The 23020-nt window shown below is 46.0% G+C and overlaps 1 protein-coding gene across 4 annotated transcripts in view; it reads right to left on the bottom strand.

Moving 5' to 3' along the window:
• ACTN4 (actinin alpha 4) overlaps positions 1-20641 on the bottom strand; it is a 70028-nt gene extending 49387 nt beyond the window's left edge. For 3 of the 4 annotated variants that reach the window (XM_090261362.1, XM_090261360.1, XM_090261361.1), the window contains exon 1: positions 20351-20640. In XM_090261362.1, coding sequence (XP_090117488.1) covers positions 20351-20512 — 162 coding nt within the window. In that variant the 5' untranslated portion in view covers positions 20513-20640. Of the gene's footprint in view, positions 1-20350 lie in introns of all 4 variants that reach the window. The other variant, XM_090261363.1, reaches the window with a different exon arrangement.
• Between the last annotated feature and the right edge of the window lie 2379 nt (positions 20642-23020).

Here is a 23020-nt window from a genome sequence, read left to right as displayed (position 1 = left end):
ACAATTTGGAGCACTATACACTTGGGGTTTTTATTCTTATTGCTGTTTAATGCCTCTCTCCCCACTAGGCAGTTAGCTTGATGAGGATAGCAACCACTATTTTGTTCACATCTCTATCCAGTACCTTGTTTATGTGACATACTGGATAATTGTCAAATAAATGCTGAATGGATGGATGACCCCATCCTCTCTGATAATCATGCTGAGATCAATTATTAAATAATGATGAGAGGGCTTCACCTTCTTATCAAACTGTTCTACCTCTCCCTTCCCCTCCATAACTCATTTCCTTCCTCCTCCATTCATTCCAAGTCTACCAAAAGGGCCGCAGATCAAAAAATAAAATAAAATAAAAGAGAGAGAGAGAGAATTTCATGTAACAAACACCCGCTGTGTGTGGCCCATATGAGAACTCCTGCTGCTCTGGTCCCTACACTGTGAACTGTGCGTGCTGCCAATCTGGACAGCCAGGAACTTTCTCATCCTCATTACTGTGGTAAAGTGACAGCCCTGTTGGCATAATGGGACAAACTGGCCTGGTGATAAAGTCTCCACTGCCCAGCTGTTTTTCTGAGTGAAAAAAAACCTTTCCTTGCAGTTTCCATCCATGGAGCAATGCAAAGCATTACAACCATTTTTCCTCCAGCTATTTCTGGGCACAAATAACATCTAAGGACTCAAGGCCAGCTTGAGAAAACAATCAGACCAGGAAATACTCAAACCAGTGTAAAGGCAACAGAGCCCAAAAATGTTAAAAGTTAAGGGCGATGTCTTTATGAAGTTTCCTGGCTTTTCCCAGACAGCTCCAAATGCAAAGTTCAGTAAGTTTTCTGTGAGCCCACTGCGAGTGACAAGCTATATGCCAGGATGGAGCCACCTGTCTTACTATTCTTGAACAAGAACTGAGGGTGGAGATGTCCAGCTCAGCTTCCAGCCTCCTCTGACCTGCCAAGCTCCTATGCTCCCACATATGGCCTGAAGTCCCAAGTGGTCCCCAACTTTCCTGATTAGAAATATCAAATTTCCTGGGGGACTTAAGAGACATTCTTTCCAGGCACCCTATCCAAATGGTGGCACTGGGAGGCTGAGATAGGGCAAATGGAGGGGAAAGGCATGGTCAGGAAAATGTTAGAAACACCAGGTATACTGGCTCTGCAGGGCTCTGAAGGAACTACCCCTTTCAGCTGCCAATACTTCCCAATTGGTGCTAAAAGTGAACAGCTATTTCCACTTAAGATCAGAGAAGTACTGAAGTTTCCATACACTGAAGACTGAGCCTGGAGATTTTTGGCTGGGCTGCAACTGCCTCTCCCTCCTTCACTTAACTCTTGCTTCAAGCTACCTAATGAGCAAGTGAGCCAGCATTCCAAGATACGATTTCCAAAGTGTCCCCAAAAACAAAATCCCAGGAACAGACCATGAGGTGTCAGCCCTGGTACTGTTATCAAAAAGTGGTGCTAACTTCACCAACTTCCTGAGGCCACACAGGGCTCAACTTCCTGGCAGTTACCACACAAACATGGCTCCAAGTGCACAAAGCAGCTCCTTAATCAAGGAGCAGCTACAGCAATCCAAGGGCAACAAACCACTGTTCCAGGCAGTGGCTGTGGCTTTTGCCACAACCTCCATCATGATGATCTCCAACAGCTCCTACCCAGCTGTCTCAGATACCTACTCAACCTAAGGAAAAAAGAGAATGCTTGCAGCTCCTAGACTAGTCCTCTACCCATCCACTTGAGACCAAACTGAGCCGCACAGAAATTCTAGATGCCATTGATGGGGATATCTGTAAAGTCTGGTGTCCTGGGCCAGGAGATGCATCCTTTTTGCCTAGATCTGTCACCTCTTTCTAGCAACATGTCCCAAGCCAGGGCAGTTTCAGGAAAAGCTGGATCCCAAGGTGACTCTGCAGCTCTGGGAAGCTTATGAAACCACACACCAAGAACCAAACACTCAGGACACATACGCAAGTTGACTTATAAAAGAGGTAGCCCTGAATACCTGAGCTCGTAGACACATACATCATGTTGGAAAGATCCTTTCCGAAGCCAAGAAAGCATCTTCAGTTAGACTATAAGCAGTAAACCAAAGGCCATATTTGTATCTACATGTCACCTTAATATCTGCTTCACTTCCCTCATTCCTTTCTTTTTCTTTTTTTAAAGATTTTTTTATTTGTTTGTTTGCTTGTTTATTTATTTTTAGAGAGACGGGAAAGGAGACAGAGAGGGAGAGAAACATCACTGTGTGGTTGCCTCTCACTTGTGTCCACAACTGGGGATCTGGCGTGCAACCTAGTCATGTGCTCTGACTGGGAATCGAACCAGCGACACTTGTCTCTCAGGCCTAAACTCAATCCACTGAGCCACAGCAGCCAGGGCTCCCTCATTCCTTTGTCTATCTGCATGTCCAGAATGTAACTGTATGACAAAAATTATATTGGTTTTCTTTCTTACTGTATCTCTAAGCCTAACAATATCTGGGTATGACAGTTGAATGTGGGGGAGGGGGTACTAATACATTACAGGATGTGAACCACAGGAAATTTACATGGCTCTCCTATTTAATCCTCAAACTTCCCTCTACAGCTATTAGGATGTTTTTTAAGGAGGGGGGTGCAGGGGACACTCCACTGTATCTTGATCCTGCATTAGCATTTCATCAAAAAAATGGACTGTGCAAAGCATGAAACAAGACACCACATCATACCCCATCGGAGTAAATTACCCATGGTTTATTTGGAATTCTAAGGAATAGGCACCTCAAAAAACATCTCTCTTAACCAGACCTGGATCTTCTTATGACTGCCTTCTGCCATATAAATAGTAAGCCAGCTTGCATATTTTTGCCTTAATGTCTTCATGCACGACTGGTTCGAGTTTATTTTTGTTGCTTTCATTTTAAGACTGTGTTTATGCCTCTCTGTTAGACTTCCAGCCAGATGACAAGATGCAGTGTTTGTCCTTTTTTCAAAGATGCTCCAGACGGTTCCTGGAGGCACATGGAGAGACTAACAACCCAGAGATGCCAGCTCACTGGCATTGAATAGTTTTCCAAAATGATTTTTGTGGAAAAAACAGATACATTCAACTAGTCTTGTGCCTCAGTTTCCACACTTCTTATGATGGAGCCTCTCATCCTCAGAGCAGCAACAAGCATTTACCTAGTGCCTAACTTAGCGCCCTGCCTTGTAGGTCATAAATCCCAGCCTCTAACAGCCAGTTACCCAAGAAAGCAGTAATGGAAAATGGCTCAGAAGAAGCTGTTTCTGAAAAAGCAGCAGCATTTTAAGGAGCAAAAATAGTAAGAGAATTTTTTTTAAACTTGAAAAAACAAGGGAAGTTAAACCTAGCTAAGAATATTTCAGACTCCCGATTTGGGATTTCTCTTCCACCCGGCTTTTAAATTGACTCGCCTCTTCTGAGGCTACTAAACATACATATTCACACTTTTTTTTTAATCCCACTAACCCTCCTCACCCAAGGCCATGCTCCGTGGTGACAGCTTTGAACACGACATCATTCTAGGTTTGTCTCTTTGGCAAGGTCACCGATATTGTTTGCAGTGAACTTCCTGTAAAGACTCTTAAGGCAGGAAACTAGTCCTGTGCCTTGAGTCCTCAGCCTGTTCTGAGCCATCCGGTAGAGTCGAAACAAAGACTTTTTGTGTTTTTTCCTTAAAAAAAAAAAAAAAAAAAAAAAAAAAGAAAAGAAAAACTTCCCTGAACTTTTAACAAGCACCTTAATTACAGCTAAAGAATTAGATATATTTACAGATGACCTCATGCCTGCTGATAATTAGCAATTGGAAAGAACCATCCTTAGATAGTTCCTTCTCCTTCACTCCTTCCCCAGAGTTCTTTCACCCCTCCCTGAACAGTCAGGTTAATTACTAAGCTTGACCTTCCAAAACAAGCAGGTCTGGCCAGTCAGCACCCTGCCCCCAGGGCTCCCCAGCTGACAGGGGTTTGCTCCTCCTCCTTCCAAGTGGAGAATGGAAACTGCTGGAAAACTGAGCATTTGAGAGGGCTGATGTGCCTGGGATAATAATGCAGGAAGGGTGGCAGGTTTCTGGGGGCACCACTCTAAGTGTCAACAAGTTTTAATTAACGCCTGGGCTAATTTAACCCTGGCACAATCAAGGGAAAGAAAATTGCTCATCTCAGAAGCAGAAAGCGTTTGCATTTGCCGAATACCAGTTACAATAAAGGGAGATCTCTCCGGGCACATTCCCATGCAGACTCTTCATGTGAGTGCTCCTGGTGTGCAGAGTCCCAATTGGAGGTGCAGCTGACTTTCCATTCCATGCACTTTCTGCGTGAGAGGGGTGTCAACCACCACAACCTGTGTGGCCCTCCCCTAGGATCCCGCCTGCTGCCAACAATAGGCAGCCCCTAAAAATGGCTACTCCTCCACCCCCCAACACCAGTCAGTTGTTGCTCCCTTGTAACATTTTCCAAATTTGCTTCAGGCCTGCGCCGTTAGGGGAGAGGCTGGGAGGCCGACATTCTCTTCATTCTTTTGCCTTATTAGGTTGTGGATTTGATTGCTTTTGGGGGGGATAGAGGCTAAAATGAGGAATGGCATCAGGAAATGACCTCAAGAAGGGGGGTGGGGACAGAAGAAAGATGGAAGTGGCTGAAGCAGCAGGCATGAGAAGCACAGGGGAAGGAGGCCGGGAAAGGAGGCCTGGAAAGGGCAGGCTCCGCTAAACCCTCTAGAAGGTCCCTCTTTCCAGATCAGCAGCTGAGCACAAGCTCCTGAATACCTCAAGGCCTTGCCTGACAGCATTTTGGGACAATTATTTTTGGGGTTATCAGTGGGAAGCCTTTCCTGTTTCCACATCATTACCAGTTGAGAAGGAGGCCTGGCTCAAAGCTATACGTTGTTTCTAACTTGAGTCTGTTTTTGTTTGTTCTTGCTTTGTGGGTTAGGGGAAGTAGGGGACCAGGGAAGAGCCCCTCGGCTGGTCCCAAATTTAATAAGCTGAGTTACGCTTGAAAGAGTCTTGCCAGCACTACCCACGGCTCATCCAGACACAAAACTGTTCAGGGCTTGCAACTCTGAAACAAGAAGCCACCTGCCAGGTAATGAGGCCCAGATGGACCTAGAGGCAGGGGAGAGGGCTGCGTTAAGTCACTTGCAGCTCAAGTGCCAGCTGCTACTTGACAGAAGCTGTTCCTTTGAAGTTACTGGCTGGGTTTGGGGTTCAGGGCTCCCTGGGGGAACACTTTAGGAAAGGGGGTATACAGTTTGGCTTTCCACTGAGCTGCACATTTCAGCAGACCCTTTCAACTCTTTTAAAAGGAAGCTCAAGCAGCAGAACCCGCCTAGACATAGGATAGTGAGCTGCTGAAAACATTTTGAGAACCTACATTTATTGAGCACTGACAATGCACCAGGCACTGTGCAAGTGCTTCACACACACTATTTATTTCATTTAATCTCAGAGGCTTAAGTCCTGCCACGTGCCCAGGGCCAGTAGGTGGAGATGGGTATGGAGGCCAGGTCTGTCTCCCTCTAAAGGCTGTGCTCTGACCTCTTCCACACCATGCCTTTCACCACCTCCTGGTTCTGTCATCAGAAGTACCCTCCCATCGGAACTTCAGCGCTCTCAACACCCCCTCCTGGGTTGCATCTCCTTGGGCCAGGAGACAGCCTGAATCCCAGTGACATCTGAGCCGCCTCTTACCGTCTGGTGGATGGGCTGGGTGCTTGGGTGCTATCGGCTAACCCACTGGCTGAGCAGGTGTCTCCTCCCAGCACCTGGGTTCATGCAAGAAACTTTCTGACCTAGAATATTCTGCAACATCTCCCCCAGAGACCTCTCTCAAAATGTGGGTAGAGCTATGTATTCCCCAACTACAACTAAGCCCCAGGTTTTCTCAAGGAATATCCACTTCTCTAACACATCTCTACCTTTCAAAAGGGCAGAAAGAGGTACCCTCTTGAGGATCATCAGACAAACCGTATCTGGAAAGCGCAACAACTTGCAAAAGGAAATAGAAACGGGTGCACTAATATCCTGCAGCTCTCTCCCTAAGGCGAAGGCAGTGCTCCAGGGCCCAAACTACAGAGCCTGGTTCATTACAGGAGACACCTGCCAACCTCTCCATCCCTACCCTTCCATGGCAAACCTACTGGTCTCAGGCAACCTAAGAGATGGTGGCCAGGTTCTACGGGATGATTTCAGCCACTACTTTTCTTGCATGAGCTGAGCTATGTCACGGCTCTCAAGCATCATTATGGGAGAAGAAAAAAAAAAAACAAAAAACCTGAAACCATACAAAGAAAAAAGCATGGGCCAGCACCCTAACCTTATCTCACAGCAGGGCTTGAGTGCAATTCAAGTACGTCAGTTTTGGGAAAACATATCAAGGGCATTGCAGTATTTGAGTCACACTTTTGGCCATGAGCATCTGAATGAGGTTCGTTTTTTTTTTTTTTTTTAACACACCAGAGTATTTCCTGGGATGGGAACTTTCAAGTTCCACAAGCCAGCTAGCTCTAGGCATTTAGAAAAAGAATAGCACCTGGAAGCTGAGTTTGGCAGGCAAGAATTAACTCTCAAGACAGAACACTTCTAGGTTACCCTCATTCCAAGGACAGCATATTAACTGTGGCACATCAAACCAGTCAGCCTGTTGGGCGTCAACCCCATTCATTTCTGTGATCTCAATACAGTAGTACAGGTTCCACTTTGGGTGGACTAGGGGCAGTGGCAGCTTCACACACGCAAGGGGCAATAAGGCACAAAGCTTGGAGAAACTCTTGAACATAAGAAGGGAGTCTCTCTGTTCCTCTTTTTCTGAGGCCTATGTTTATTCTGAAGGAACCATCAGAAAGCTGAAAACAAATGCCTTAAAAGTATCAGAGCAGACTCCGACCTGGAAAGGGGTCTGGCCTGCCCACAACAGCAGTGAAAGCAACAGGACCCGTGAATGAAATCAGATTCAGAATCTGGGGTCTTGCTATTCAGAGGTTCCAAATCATGGCTAAGAAATACCCAACATGGTGCCTAAAACATGAAATTCCCGAAAGACAATGCTCATCAGGGGAAGAAACTGGTAGGACTGCCCTTAAGAACACAGCTAAGGGACGCTGTTCAATTGCACACAGGATCCCCTAATAGTTGCCCGCAGAAACCTGCCCACAGCTGAGGCAAAGGCCCACCCCTCCTGCACACTCACCTCCTTTATGAAAGTTTCCATGACTGACCCCACCTGCCCTTATTCACCCCTTTTCTCTCCCAGGGCACGGCTAGAATGCTGTGGGCTTGTCGGTGTGCAGCTTAATGTCCTTCTGAGGTCTCATGTGGCTTTGCTCTCTCCCCAACTACACCGTGAGCTCCCTGAGAGCATGGGCCGGGTCTCCGGTTTCTCTCATACCCCCAAAGGCTCAGTGTGGAGCTTCACTCTGCAGAGGGGCCCAGCGAGGGCTGTCGTCTGGCCCTGGCGGTCATGTTTCTACCTGCGTGCTGGACTCCAAAGCCCATGAAGCCCCAACTCATGTTACACAAGATGACGGTTGGGTATAAAACAGACCCACTTCAGTTCGCGGCCCCTGATTCTGCAACCCAAGTGACGACTGCTGAAGTCTTTCAAAAGGCCTTCCATGTTTTTAGTGTGATGAAAAGAGACAGCTTCCCCCAAGAAAGCCTTTTCTAAGTACAAGAACAGCTTGGAGCAGGTTCAGCTCAGCATAAATGCCTAAGCCACCCACCACGGAAACGTACAGCCTTATCCCACACATGGGTTAGGACTATATAATCAAACACATTTTCCATTTGCCATATACTTTCTTCCCACTCTGAATCAGTTTTACAAAGGGGAAGTTTTATTTTTTTGTATTTCAGGGAATAAGGATAAACACACTTATCTCCCCTCCTATACAGCTACTTAAAAGATTTAACAAGTTCACGTGGGTATGCTGCCAGGAGAATGGAAACCTCACAGTCTTCTTTCCAGCTGAAGGAGCTGGGCTGGTCACACCATTACAAGACATCATCGTATTCACTCTCTCCTTTATATTGTCAACAGGGATATGATTTTAGCTGCCAAACAGCATCAAGGGTAGGGCAGAGAGAATCCCAACCCATGTTCACAATGGACACTACATGATCTGTGAACTTAGCTTCTTGCCCAGTGCTGTGTGTACAGTCAGGAGGGTCTATTGATAGCTCCAAGCTCTCTCTGTTCCTCCCTCTCTGAGCAAAAGCCACATAACTAGTTTGACAAGGTATGCATTCAAATGGGAAGCCATGGGCCACATGAAATCTACCGTGTTCCTGGACTGGCTTTCAGTAGGGTCCAGAAAGCTAAACGCCTCAAAATGAATCAGCCTGCCTATCTGTCTCTGAACTAGAACCACCCTGGCTATAGCTCCCACAACCAAGGAAAACAACAGGGAAATACTGAGTAAATGGAAGAGGTATTTACAGAGAAAGGGAGGATCTAGGAGAAGAGCCAGTTTAAAAAATCAGGCTTCCTGGCTTCCCACTTCAAAGAGGGAAACACAACACTTTACCAGAGATGCTTTGTAAATCAAGCGGCCTCTTGATGGGACCAAAGGGGGCTGGAATTTGTACACTGGGTAAAAGCTAAGCTCTCTGAGAGACACTACAAAGCCATATGAGTATGTACACAGTGCTGTAAAACTCCAGATTTAAAAGTTACCAAGGCTTTAATCAAACACAGGTGTCTCCTGCAGCAATGATCACAGAGATAATTGAAGCTTTTGTTTGGTTTAATGTTCTACAGTCCTGGGGTTCCCACTTTAGAAGTCAGTTCTGGTTTGGCCTGTCCAGGGGGCCTGAGAGGACAGGGTTGCAGTGACAGAGTTTTGGAAGCATGAGGTTCCTGGCTTAATGGAGTCTAAGAGGGACTGCATTTGCAGACTCGGCTTCAACACCATTTCCAGCAACAAAGTTCTAAGAGATGTAGCTGTGCCCATCTTTTCTACATGCACTGCTGTGAACCACTTAGGCCTTCTTTCTGCTTTTCAGCGCCTCCACTCTTTCATTCCCTCTGCTTGGAACAGCCTTCTCCAAGTGCTCCAGATCTTCCTCTTGATCTGAAGTACCTGCACTGCCCTCCTCACCTCAATGACCTCTCCCAGGTTATTCCCAATCACCTTACTGTAGTGTGGTGTAGAAATAGGAGCAGAGCCTTGAAAGCCAGACCTTCTAGGTTCAAGCACTGGCACCATCGCTTAGGCCAAGTGGCTTAAACTTCCATGGATTGCCCTGGCTGGTGTGTCTCAGTGGATTGAGCGCCGGCCTGTGAACCAAACGGTCACCGGTCAATTCCCAATCAGGGCACATGCCTTGGTTGCAGGACAGGTCCCCAGATAAGAGACATGCAAGAGGCAACCACACACTGTTTCTCTCCATCTCTTTCCCCCTTCCTTCCCATCTCTCTAAAAATAAATAAATGAAATCTTTATTTTAAAAAAACTTCCATGGATTAATTTCTGCACCTGTTCTGTAAAGGTAACTGCACCTACCTCACAGGATTACACAAGTCAACCCATGTAAAGCACTGACAATAGTGTCTAGCACAGAGTAATATGCTACCTGTTATTTAATTCCCAGTATTGGGTTGGCCAAAAAGTCCAATTAGTTTTTTCCATAAAGTAAAAGACTCATTTTCATTTTCACCAATAACTTTATTCATTTAGACATTTTGCGTATGTAGGCTATCTCCCGCTATTGGATTCCAGTGGATAGAGGCCAGGGGTGCCACTAAACATCTTCTAATGTATAAGACAGCCCCACAGCAAAGAATTATTTGACCCAAATGTCAAAAGTAGCAAGAAACTTTGCAAACCACTTTTGACACAGCACCTTCTCCATACACTACACAAATCTTTTTCTGCATTTCAGTTGTATCTTTACCTTTCTTGAAGTATCATAATAAAGTATAATATGCCAAAAATGGTGTATATCTTCTTCCATCTTCAATATTAAAATGGCTGCACAAAAACTGACCAATTTTGATGTTTTCTTTTTGACAGGACAACTGTCACAATACAGTCTAACAAAACTGTTTCTAATGAAGTTAAAGACAACAAGGCACTACCAGAGCCATGGTACGGAAAAAACTGAACAAGTTTTTTGGCCAACCCAGTACTCCTATCTGAAAATCCCATTTTATTTACATGCTTGCTCTCGGTCTCCCCTATCAGCCTGTGAGTAGATCAAGAACATATAGAAATGAGGTGGAAGATAGTTTGCATTTGGTCATCTGATTTTCTAGGTGGCCAGTGGCCAATCCCAAAGCAGCAAGCAAGCTCCCCAAAGCCCATCAACTGCCGACATGCTGATATAACTGAACTCACAGAGCCTGAATGGCTACTCAGAAGTCTCATGTTTAAACTATGTTTGGAATGTTTGACAGAAACATGCATTTATTTTTAGGCAAGAAAGTTGTCTCCTAAGCTAACCCTATGGTCCTGGAGCAGGCCGTATTTGGCAAGGACTGCTTTGTGGTTGTTTATTAAAGAGGCCCAGAACTTTCTCAAGTCTAAGGTAGCTGCTAAGAGAACTCAATGAGCTGTGAGTCGTCTGTTTTTATGGTCAAATCTTGTTCGCTTTGAATCTCTGGGATGTTCCTGTGCAGCAGGTAGGAGCTTCTCCTTGACCTTCTGCAGCTTTGGGCCATGATCTATTAACCAATCATTGCTAAAATGGTTCACAGCCCTCAAATGATTGAATTCTCTTCTGTGGGTTATCCCTACCTTGTGAGTTAATGTAAGTTACCAAAGTAAAGTTTGTTTCTCAAACTGGTCTAAGTATCCCCTCCCTCTCACTCCAACAGTAGACACAGTACTGAGTGACCACAGGCCTGACATCTCTGAAAAAGACATCTCAATACACACCTTTCTGTGCCACAGAAAGTCAAATCCTACCAGAGTTGGCAGCATAGCTCAAATGATCACAAATACATACATACATACAATAAAATAAAATAAAATAAAATAAAATAAAAACTGCCTCACAATCCTGGAGATATGTACCATCTGGATACCTTCCAGGACCGGCTAGCAGACAGCCTGTAAGAAGAGCTGATTCATCAGACTACCCTTGAACCAGCTTGGCAAGCTGGCTGCTTCCAGACTTTTTGAATTCTGAAGCTGAGTTTATTTCATAGGCCAAAACTGGAAGATCATACAAGCCTAATAAAATTAAGAAACAAAAACCAAAACAAAACAACAACTGACTCTTCCAAAGACAAGCAATGCCAGCAACAGCCAAAACAGCACAAAAATGTTTCATAACACACTGAGTCTAATGAAAAGATACTCATTTCCTTAAAGAGGGGGGATAATAGGAGAAAAAGGTGTATTTACTGTCAGAGTTAGGGTAAAAAGTGGATTTTTTTTTTAATGTTATCATGGAATGAACTGTGTTTAGGATTTGCTGGAAACTTGAGTTCTTTTTGTCAGTGTTTTTGAAAGCAGCAAAAGATGTAGGCACATTTTGTCCTGCTATTAAAGAAGTCACATAGCTGGGATTCCAACTCTAAATGCCTAGAGAAAAAGGACACATCCCAGCCACAAAACCAACAGCAGCTTTCATGGTGTATTCTCTTTTTCCTTCTCCCTCTCTCATGCACAAATACACACCCTTAATCAATAAAATGGACTGGCCCAGGTCCTGCATCAGGGAACAGAGGCCCCTCATTTCTCTACCCAGTATGGCCACCATGCGAGCATTTTCCTGAGACCAGTTGGCAGCATCCAATTTCTGCCCAGTGGCCTAACATTCCACCATCAATGCTGCAGTCTGGTTTAGAGGCACTCCCCCCAAAAGAAGGCAACTCAGTGTCTATGGTAACGTCAACAAAATACCTTTTACTCACACACCCAGATTTAGATTGATAGTAGAGCACTAATGTGCTGACTGTTAACACGCTCCCATACTGAGGCCCATGACTTCCAGCACTGCCCTTAGTGTGTGCTTAGTAAAAGAACAGCTGTCATTTTAACAACGTAAGCTGAAGACACACAAACCCTCCTTGCGTGACACCCCTTCTCAAGCAACCTTGACAATGTGGCTGGTTGTTGAATCACTTTCAAGGATCCTCCTGTAATGTTTTTCCTAACCTCAAATAGGCCTTCTCAACCATCAAAGTGAAGTATGGAGGGAGGGATGGAGGGAGGGGGAGGGAGAGAGGGAGAGGGAGAGGGGGGGGGGAGGGAGAGAGAGAGAGAGAGAGAGAGAGAGAGAGAGAGCGAGCGAGCAAGCATCTCTTACTTCCTGCTGTGCCCCCATCCTGGATGGCTGCTAATTAAGACATTCTTTTTTTTTTTTTTTTTTTTTAAGATTTTATTTATTTACTTTGAGAGAGAGGTAAAGGGAGGGAGAGAGGGAGAGAAACATCAATGTGCAAGACATACATCCATGGATGCCTTTTGTAAGCCCCCAACTGGAGACCTGGCCTGCAACCCAGGCATGTGCCATGATTGGGAATTGAACCAGTGACCTTTCAGTTCGCCAGCACTCAATCCACTGATCCACACCAGCGAAGCCATAATTAAGACATTCTTAAGAGCTGGAATCAGAGTCATTACTGCACAGGAGGTAAGACATGGAAACTCTTTACCTAGGGCTTTTTGGAGAATAAAAACCAAATATGTTCCTTTTACACACAGAGAACAAGGAGTAAGGAGTACTGAGTACTGCCTGCTTTTCCAATCCACCTAGACTGTGGCTTCTACCCACGCTCAGCAGCCTTCAGGAAGCGGGGGAAAGATGAAAAGAAAAACCCACTAGAAAGTAATTGACAGACACCACTCAGCCCCACACCTTTGGGAGGAAGGGACTTTAAAAAGCATAAAACAAACCACAATGTCTTCTTTATTCCTACCCGAAGCTGTAGACACAAATGCTATTGTATTGCTAGTGTTCTAGCATCCCATTCAATCATTTCAACACCATCAATGATATTTCCCAAGATGACTTAACTGTGTTTGCATAGTAACTGCCACTTCCAACTATTTCTGCCCTGTGTGGATAGTTCCACTAGAAGACAAAGAATCTGTTCTGCTCTGATATTTGGAAGAAAAACATTTGAATAAGCCTTTCTTAACTCCACAGGAGGGCACTGCTTTCCTTTCAGAATTTAGGACTCAAAATACCCAGCTGGGGTAGTAGTATAGTTTATTCATACAAGCAGCCCCAAACTTTAAGTGTATATATGTAAGAAAGCTGGAGTCTTAAGAAGAAAGAGCTGTGTGGGGAGCAAGTGATTAGAATCACAATTCTTATATTTACCATGGGGTCCTGGTTTTCTAAAAAACCAAAACAAAAACTTCCAAAAAATCAAAAAAATCCTAACATTTGGAAGCAAAGATAAATCCAGTGTCAGCCAGTTATGAATGGCATGTGCAAGTTTAGTATGGCGGGACTGCGCAAGCAAGACAGGTTGTGTGCTCCTGGGTATGGCAGTCACTCTGTCCTGCCAGTCATGGGATGTTTCCCAAGTCAAATGAGATAAAGTTTTTTCCAAGTGTGGCATGCACACATGGGATAGTTTAAGCTTATCCACATCCTCCATTAAACCTTGAATCACACAGAGAAGGTTATTGCCTCTGATTCTCTTGCAAACCTTCTGATTATTTCGAAGAGAAAGTCTCTGCCTGGTACTGTGGACCTTTAGCACCTCACCAATACCTGCCAATCTCTTTTTAACAAAGAGAGCAGGCCTCAGGCCCAGAGTCTTCAGCAATAGTGGTACCTAGCTAGACTCTAGCAATATGTTGTTTTCAATCTGTTTATTGTTGCTGTTTCCTATTTATGTCCAGAGACACTGGGTTTTCCATTTACCATACTCATATAACTTTTCCTTTTAAAACAAGTTTTAAAAGACAAATTGATTTAAAGTTATAAAGTATGGAAAAGTAAAAAGCAGGAATGGAAAAATCACAAATGACTGGAGTTTATAAAGTACAAAGAAATGTGTTTGGGGGCAGGGGAGAGTGGGGTTGCACAACTGCTCTGGCTGAGCAACCACTCCTTGTCCCTTCTGGAAACAGGATGGTTCCTCACTCTTGGGGTTATGGGACTCATCCCAGGAAGGCAGGAACCAGAGTACAGAAACAGGTGGCAAACAGCAAATCCCAAGGAAGCTCAATCCATTCATGTTTAGGTAACAGTTCAATAAATTACATTTAAGAAAAAGGCTACTGGGCCTCTTCTGGAGTAACTGCTGCTCAGACTACAGAGATAGCAACAAGTTACAGTCATCCCTCTGTATATCGCGGTTCACTTATTGCTGCCTCACTGCATTGCGGGATTTTTAAAAATATTATATTTAATTAATTATCGCGGATTTTTCGCTATATTGTAGGATTTTGCGGTACTATATACGTATGTTATTAAAGTTACGTAGATTTAGGAGTGTAGAATATGTTTAAGAACATAAGTAGCATTTATAAAAGTGGAAAAGGTTAATAAGGGAGTGGGAAAGGTTTATAAGTGTGTGGGAAGGGTTTATAAAGCCTTAAAATATATATAAATACTAAAATAAATGTAAGGTTCCTACTTTGTGGGTTTTCACCTATCATGGAAGGGGGGTCTAGAACGTAATACCTGCGATAAGTGAGGGAATACTGTATACCAACGAGCTTTTAAAGACTTCCCATGGACATTCCAAGTAAAGGCATATGTTGTTTATGAGGGAAGGGGGATGGCAGAGGACATAAAAGAACAACATAACCAAAAAAGGCACAAAACCAAGGCAAATCTCTCAGGGATTTCTGTAACCCCAGGGAGACTACTACTTGGCTAGAACTTCCCAAGCACTGATGTCAGGACACTCTTGCTAGTTTTAAATGTATGCAAACGTTTCACTTTCTGGGGGGAGACAGGGTCCTTTTCTCAGCCAGTAGGTTAATGTCTCCCCGCCCCCCCCCCCCAATAAGATCACTCTTTAAACAGAGGCTGGAATTTTAAATTACCTATTTCTCTTGATTCACTGAACCTTTTACTCCTTGATACCTGGGATACTGATTAAAATGTAACTCACAAACCTTTTTTAAAAAGCAAGTGTTACCTGTGCCACTTCCAGACATTTTATAACAAATTCTGGCTTCTAGACTGCCAACACTGTAAAAACTAAGTATCCTTATATGTGTGCTTTGATGTTTCAAAATTTAAGCTCATCCTGGAGGCTCACTCAAACCACCCATGATATAAAGACTTCTTTCAAACTTTATGGATGACAGGATTTGTATCTGCCCAAGTAGAAACTTCCACCTACCTTTTAGTAGGTCAGTGTTTCAGTTACCACTGCCATTGAATTACCAACTTGCTATCACTTGCCTCCTATTTCCATGAAAAAAGAAAAGGGGGGAAGGAGGACTGAAGGTAACAGGAGTGCTTTTGTTACTCTGTAAAATAAATACATAAATAAAGACAGCGGAAGGAAACTGAGGAAAGAGAACTGAAGGTAACTGATGAGAACATGAACATCACTAAGTGAAGGAAACAGGGATAAAGCTGGGGAAAACAACGATCTAGAACATACTAAATGTCAGGGAAGAGATAAACATGTCGACAGTTTAGCAATTCAGAGAACTTAAAAGTTAGCTGTTCGCTAATTATGTCTGCCCTTCCCCACTCCTCCCCCCTAAAAATAAAATAGCAAGGGAATTTTTTTAATAAAGAACAATGCTTAAATCTGATCAAAGGCTCTGTACAAGTCCTAACACACTATAAATCAACACAGCAAAAAGCCTAATGTGTTAATCTCAACAGTCTCAGAAATTCCTTGGGCCTTCCCAAATCAGTCTCTTTTGGTTCTATTCTCTTCGCAATCACCTGCTAAAGAACCCTTCCAGATACCTTGTACCCCTCATTCAGTTAGCTCTGAAAATGGCCACTCTCTGGCCCAAGTCTGCCATGACTGTAAGTGTGTGTTTAAATTGCAGAACTTCCCACCCCAGAGGCTTACGACTGGAATCAGAATTGACCCTGCTGCCCTGACACCTGATTAAGAGGACATATTTCGAGTGCAAGCCTACATTTCAAGTAACTTCCCTGACTGCATATTAGGAGTTTAACAGCATCAGCAGCACCTGGATATTAAAACACCACCCTGATTTCCTGGGTTGTTTTCCTCCAACATTTTCACCAAACTTTCCCCATACAGAAGCCTACTCAAGGCCAGCCAATCAGCTGCCATTAAATGAAACCAATTAGCACCAGTTTTCCAACTGGAGAGTGAGTCAGCTCCCTGCTGCCAAAGTTGCGTCCTTGTTGGTCTCGGAAGCCAGAACTAGGGAGTGTGTTTCAAAAGGCAAAGGGCAGTCCTGGGCCCACACCCTGAACCACCCAGGATTAGATGAAGCAGCAGGCACCACTCCATGGCACCAATCAGATTTCAGCTCTTAACTGAATGAGTATGAGTGTGGCTGCCTGGGGCGCTGTACTGGCAGGCCATTCTCCCATGCCTCACCACTTCTGCAGTTATCAGAAAAGCCATGTTCTAAATAAAACACATTGGAGGAGAGGAAAATGCAGTGCTAGCAGCTGAACAGCTTCCCCATCCCTCTCCCAAGAGGGTAGAGAATACATGCCACCCCCCCCCCACAGTCTTATTTCTAGATTACAATTGAATGTGGTGGTGGTGGGGTTGTTGCTGTGTTTTGTTTTTTTTCGTAAGTACGTTATTCAATTTGGAAAACGGCTAAGGACACGTTAGTCTTAGCCAGATCCTGAGAGGCAAGCAATTAGAGTAATGGAACAAAAAAACAGATGGCTACTTTCGGGCCTCCATCATTAACCTAAACAAACTAACAAACAGAAACCCTATTTGGAGAAAAACAAAACATCACCAGAACTTTCAAATAATTAACTCACACCTAATACAGCCAAAGGTCAGGGTCTAAACACTGAGGTGCTGCAAGCAGTGAGTGATGTTTCAATAGACATGCAAGCTTAGCAAAGGAGGCATTTCCTCTTGCTGTGATGAGAAGTTTTGGGAGCAGCTGTCAAGAGACTGCACCTGTCCAGGAGTAGGGGGTGGAGAGGCCACCAAAGTCCCTTTCAGAAACTGGGAGAGGGAACTGTGGCCCTGAGCTATAATTCCTCAAGAACTTACATGAAAACGAGACCTGTCCTCCCATCCCCCAGGAGAACACTTAGGATCTTCTCATGTCATTAACTGTTGCATAACCTACTTATCAGGAAATGCCTTGGTTGCAGAGGTCCCTAGAAGTCAGAGCAAAGGTAAAGCCTTGAGGTAAAAATGAGAGCTACTAGGAGCCACACACTCTGACTTGGGCCAGCCCTAGCTTAATTCCTAGAAAAATTCAATTCCACATCCTTTAAGGATTACAGATGTCCTGGACACAGCTTTTTAGCGTACGTATACACGAGACACTTACAGAACTGCCACTCTCCCTGTGTTCAGTGGCTCAGCCTTGAAGAGGCAAGAAAGGCAATCTGGACCCTGGCTGCTGTGGCTCAGTGGATTGAGTGTCGGCCTGCGAACCAAGTGCCGCTGGTTTGATTCCCAGTCAGGGCACATGACTAGGTTGCACGTCAGGTCCCCAGTTGGGGGCGCAAGTGAGAAGCAACCACCCAGTGATGTTTCTCTCCCTCTCTTTCTCCTTTCCCCTCTCTCTAAAAATAAATAAACAAACAAACAAACAAATTATTTAAAAAGAAAAAAAAGAAAGGCAATCTGTCATTCACTAACTCGACGTTTTTGAGTGTGTGTGTGTGTGTGTTTGTGTTGGCGGGGGGGTGGGGCCCCTCCACCACTCCTTCCCCCTTTCATAAAGGATCCCTACCCCATAATACGAAAGGGCACAGCAATAAAGCAATATTTCTTCCCCAAAGAACAGCTATGTGTAAATATAAATACTCAATGCGGTAGGTACAAAGCAGGACATACTGGAATGTGGCCCTCATTGAGAATCTGAAGCACTGGTATTACAGCATGCTATGAGCCGCCCTTCCCCTCAACCTTGCCTGGTCCTTGAGGAAGGGAGGAGGAAAAATGACACAAAGCAGCAAGGCCTTGGGGTTCCGGTGAGTCCTGGTCCCCGCCCAAGTCTGGATGGTGCCCCAGCCTCGCCCTGTATGAAGGGAGAGTATAACCAACAAGGAGCACACACCCTAATTCCCAGAAGAGAGTGGAACTGAGCTAGCAAAAGGAGTCACTTGGGGGAGGCGGGCAGAAGGAAGGTCTTCCATTCCCATTACCTGAGGAAAAAGGGTCAAGGGCTCGGGCACCTGGAGCAGGAGAAGAAAGATCCCAGACAGTCTCCCCAACAGCCCCACCGCCCCGTTCCCCTCCCAATCTCTCATGTCTCTTGGAAACTCAGAACTGACTCAGGTAATAAATTATTGTCCCGACTGTAGACTAGGTCTCCCTTTCCCCTCAAAGAGCATTTTTATGTCAGATTATCTCAGCCTGCTCACCCTGAGGTGGGTGGGGCAATGGATAAGGACGCCACCAGCCACCAGGAACCCGCCACCCCCACCACTGATGAGGAAATTCAAGCAGAGGTTGGTAATTTACCCAAGGTTATGCTAGGCTCCACCCCTGGGACGGTTTGGAACAGCTGCGCCTTTCACCCTTTCCCCTCCAGACTGCACTGCCTGCACTGAGCCCCAGAGCAACAACCCACACCCTCCAGAGGCTTTCAGTCACTCTCCACTCTCTTTCTTCACTCAAATCCCTTGAGCCTGGCCCCATGTTCCTGAAAAAGCGTCACCAAGCCCACACTCCCAAAGTCCCACGGACACCAACCATGTCCACCTTCATGGAATCCGAGGAGAGAACAGCACTGAGATCTCAAGGGTCTTACCCAAGACCACAGAACTGATCAGTAACAAACCTGGGAAGGAATTTCAGATCTCCACAACACATTAAATGCCTCTAACTCCAAGGATGCCCCCACCCTCCTGGAACACAAACTTGTAAATAACCCCTTTCCACATGGGCCTGCTCAACACACTCTGGAGCACACACTCAAACCTCTCTTAGATCAGCTCCGAGTTTCCCCTTCCAGACACACTACACCTTCGCTGGGCCTCCTACCCCCTTTGATCTTTCTTTCACTACTGTGGGTGCCCCCTAAATTGCTTCCACACCCCAACGTGCCACCTAAAAACAGACCCTGCTTTATGAGCTCTCCATCCCTCGCACCCCCGCCAAAAGACAGCACTCTTCCTGAACACTCACATATTCCTCCCACTTTTTTCCTCGTTTCACAAAAGACACATTTCCCGTCCTGGAGCAGCGTCTCCAGAAGCTCCCCCACCCCCATAAAAACCTCCTTACTCATTCTACCCATTACACACCCCCTTCCTAATATGCCTTTCATTTTCCTAAACTAGCCTCCCCCCCATTAGCCGCCATTCCACTCCAGCTCACATTCCCTCTCCATGCTCACCTTTTGCAGACCTTCCCCTGCGGCTCCTCCAACCCTCTGCTGTGCTTCAGAAACCCCTCCTCAAAATAACTCCAAATACCTGCTATCCCTTGCAGCCTCTCCATCCCTCATCCATTCCTTATTCCTCCTATCTCCCAAGCTTCCTCCTTTTCCCTTTAAAACACGGGCCACCCCAAACAAATCTTGCCCCCTTCAAAAACTTATTCACAGGTCCCTGACGTCTCCCAGCCCCAGGTCTCCTTCACATCCTCACGCATCCTCGCACCCCGAACTTCACGCCTTTTCACACCCACTTCTCTCCTCAGCCCCTCTCCTCTCATCTGCCCAGTCTCCTAAACCTCCTACTGATCTTCAGACTCCACAACCCCTTCCTTACTACCCCTACTCCTTTCGGACTTCCAGAATCTTCATCCCCTTTGGAACTCTCCCACCCTGAGGCCCCCACAATTCCAAACCTCTTCAGACCTCTCCGTACTCCCAATAACCCCCTCCAAATTCCAGCTCCTCTTCAGACTCCCCCAAACCTAATTCCGTCCTGATCCACAAATTCCAGACTCCCTGGTTCTCTCTAATCACCCTAACCCTTCAATGTCGCCTCCGACCCCAATTCCATTTTAGGTTGTCCAATCATGTCCCCGCTTTCCCCAATTCCCCGCCCAGACCTTCCAATTCCTTCGTCGGGCTCCCTGAGCCCTTTTCTTTAGACTTCCACATTCCCTCCTGGACCGCCAATTATTTTTTAACACTCCCAATTCTTGCTCAAGTTCTGCAATTCCTTTTCAAAACTCCAAACCCCATCCCAGACCCGCCAATTCCTTCTCATGACCCCCAATTCTCATCACAGACCCTTCAATTCCCTTTCAGGACCGCCAACCCCCTTCACGGCCCCCAGCCTCTTTGGGAAGCCCCACTCCAGGCCGTCCGGCCCGCAGGCCGCTCACCTTGCGCTGCTGCTTCTCCCAGGCCGGGTCCAGCAGCAGGTCCCGGTCCCAGTCGTCCTCCTGGGCCATGTAGTCGCCCATGCTACCCCCTCCGCCGGCACCATTGCCCCCACTGCTGGGGCCATACTGGTACGACTGGTTTGCCGCGTGGTAGTCCACCATTCCGCCGCCTCTCGCTAGTCCACCAGCCGGTCCGCTCACGCCTCAGCTCCCGCCCCTCTTCCTGAGGTGCTGCCGCCGACGCCGCCGCTGCTTCAGCTGCTTCAGCTGCTTCAGCCCGCCCTCTGCCCGCGCCTGCGCACTACCCGCCGCGCCTGCGCACCGCTCCGCCACCACCGCCCTCTCGCGCGCGCGCGCGCGCCTACAAACCTGAAAGGCACTTGGACTCACCGTCCTCGGGAAGCTCGGCGCCTGCGCGGAGTCCACATACCCCGCCGCCCCTTCAGCTGGCGTACGAGCCACGCCCCCTCTCCCGCAAGAGCGCGCGCGTCCTCGCGTGTGGGCGGTGCCAGTCATGAATGATTCATAAGGCGGGTCTAGCCATCAGGCCTTAACCTGCTCTGGCGTGGAATGGAGTCCCGCTCGGCAACACGACTTCAACAAGTATTTATTAAACGCGTACTGTGTGCTAGACCAAGTTTTACGCATTGGCACGAAACAAGATAGACAAAAATCCTTGCCGTCATGGGACTACTTTCTAGAGAATGGAGACAAAACACAATTTTAAGACATATAGAATATATTCTAAGGTGAAAAGTGTTATGGAGAAAAATCAATCATGAGCTGAAATGTAGAGTAGCTTTCGCGGAGAAGGACGTTTGAAAAAAGACCCGAAGGATTCAGGAAATAGAGGAGTTAGGTAAATTGGAATACATACTGGCTGGCTGGAAAGGTAGAGGACTTTTTGGACTTTCATTCAGCAAACATTCAGCGAGCACCTGTATTGCCAAGCATTGTTTTTAGGCGTTGGATATAGTGCTGAGCATGATAAGCATGGTTAATTCTCAAGTGGCTAACATGGGGAGGAGGGGCAACAATAAAAGCAATATTGCCCAGGCTGGTGTGGCTCAGTAGATTGAGTGCCTGCCTGCGAACCAAAGGAACACTGGTTCAATTCCCAGTCCCGGCATATGCCCGGGTTGTGGGCCAGGTCCCCAATTGGAGGTGCGCAAGAGGCAACTGCACTTTGATGTTTCTCTCCCTTTCTTTCTCCCTCCCTTCCCCTCTCTCTAAAAATAAATAAATTCTTTAAAAAAGAAGTGATATTGCCACATTAATGGGCATCTCAAGTTTAAATATCTAAAGCTGAGTTCCTGATCTTCCCTCCAAAACCTGATCACCCCACAGCCATCCCCAACCCAGTGAATGATGCCCCCATCCTTCCAGCTCCACAGACATCAAACCTTGAATTCATCCTTGGTTCTTCTTTGTCTCCGTACCCCATATCCAGTTCTTCAGGAAATTCTGTCAGTTCCATTTTCAAAGTATAAACAGAATCCACCCACTTTCCCCTGCCCCCATGGCCCCCACCGTGGTCCCATCCACTTCTGCCTTGTCTTTGCTTGGACCACTACAGCAGCCTTCTCACCAGTTCCCTGCTCCCCACAGCCCCTCTTCCCACAAGAAGCCAGAGGGAGCCTGTGAACACCTGAGTCAGATCAGGTCCCTCCCTCCTCTGTCCAGAACGCTCCCCACTCCCATAGCACCACACTCAGAGTACAAGTCAAAATCAAGGAAAGGTGAAAAAGTGCAGAAGGAGTCTTCCCTGCCTGGCCCAGCTCAGCCCAGCTTTTGAAGTAGGGGAGACTTCTGTGGCACCAGCCAGACCCACAAGGTCTTCCATGTTCCCATCATCCTGGTCCCCATTTCCTCTCCCAGGCCACCTCCCACTCTGCCCCTTGCTCTCTGAGCTCCAGCTACGCCACAGACCTCCTTGCTGTTTCTGGAACACACCAGACCTGCTTCAGCTTCAGGGCCTTTATACTTGGCAATACCTTGTTACCACTGCCTGGATCACTTTACCCCGCTACAGGATCTCCAGGACTCACAGCTTCTTCTGCATGTCTCTGGGCCAACATCACCTCCTCAGCAAGATCTTCCCTGACCATTATTTAAAATAGCATCCCTACCTCCCCACTGGCCTGGTAGCGGAGTTGGTTAGAACATCTTTCTGATAAACCAAGGCTGCAGGTTTGATCCCCTGTCAGGGTATATATGGGTATCAAGCAGTGAATGCATGGGTAAGTGGAACAACAAATCAATCTCTCTCTCTCTCAAAAAATCAAGTAAAAATTAAAAATACTGTAACATAGCATCCCACGCCTTTCTTTTTTCCAGAGCACTGATGACCATTTAACATACTACACGATTGGTTGATTTATTCATATTTATCTGTCTCCTTCCCAAGAATGTCACCAGTGAGAGCGGATATTTTTGTTTGGGTCATTGCTATTTCTCTAGTCTCTGAAGCAGCGTCTAGCACAAAATAGAAGTTTGATAAACCCTAGGTCAATGAGTGAATAAACTTAAAACCATGGAAGGAATTTTAATTTTTTTACTGAGGTGATTAGTATAACAAATTTTATTCTAAATACAATGAGAGGTTAAGGGAGGATTTTAAGCAGGGCTGGGATCTGATTCAGCTCTGCAGAGTACCCCAAGCCACATGAA

Source organism: Furipterus horrens, unplaced genomic scaffold, assembly GCF_987537825.1.
Source record: "Furipterus horrens unplaced genomic scaffold, mFurHor1.1.pri manual_scaffold_13, whole genome shotgun sequence".
Classification (NCBI taxonomy): Eukaryota; Metazoa; Chordata; class Mammalia; order Chiroptera; family Furipteridae; genus Furipterus; species Furipterus horrens.
The sequence above is the reverse complement of the archived record's forward strand: the minus strand, read 5'-3'. Positions and strand labels throughout refer to the sequence as shown.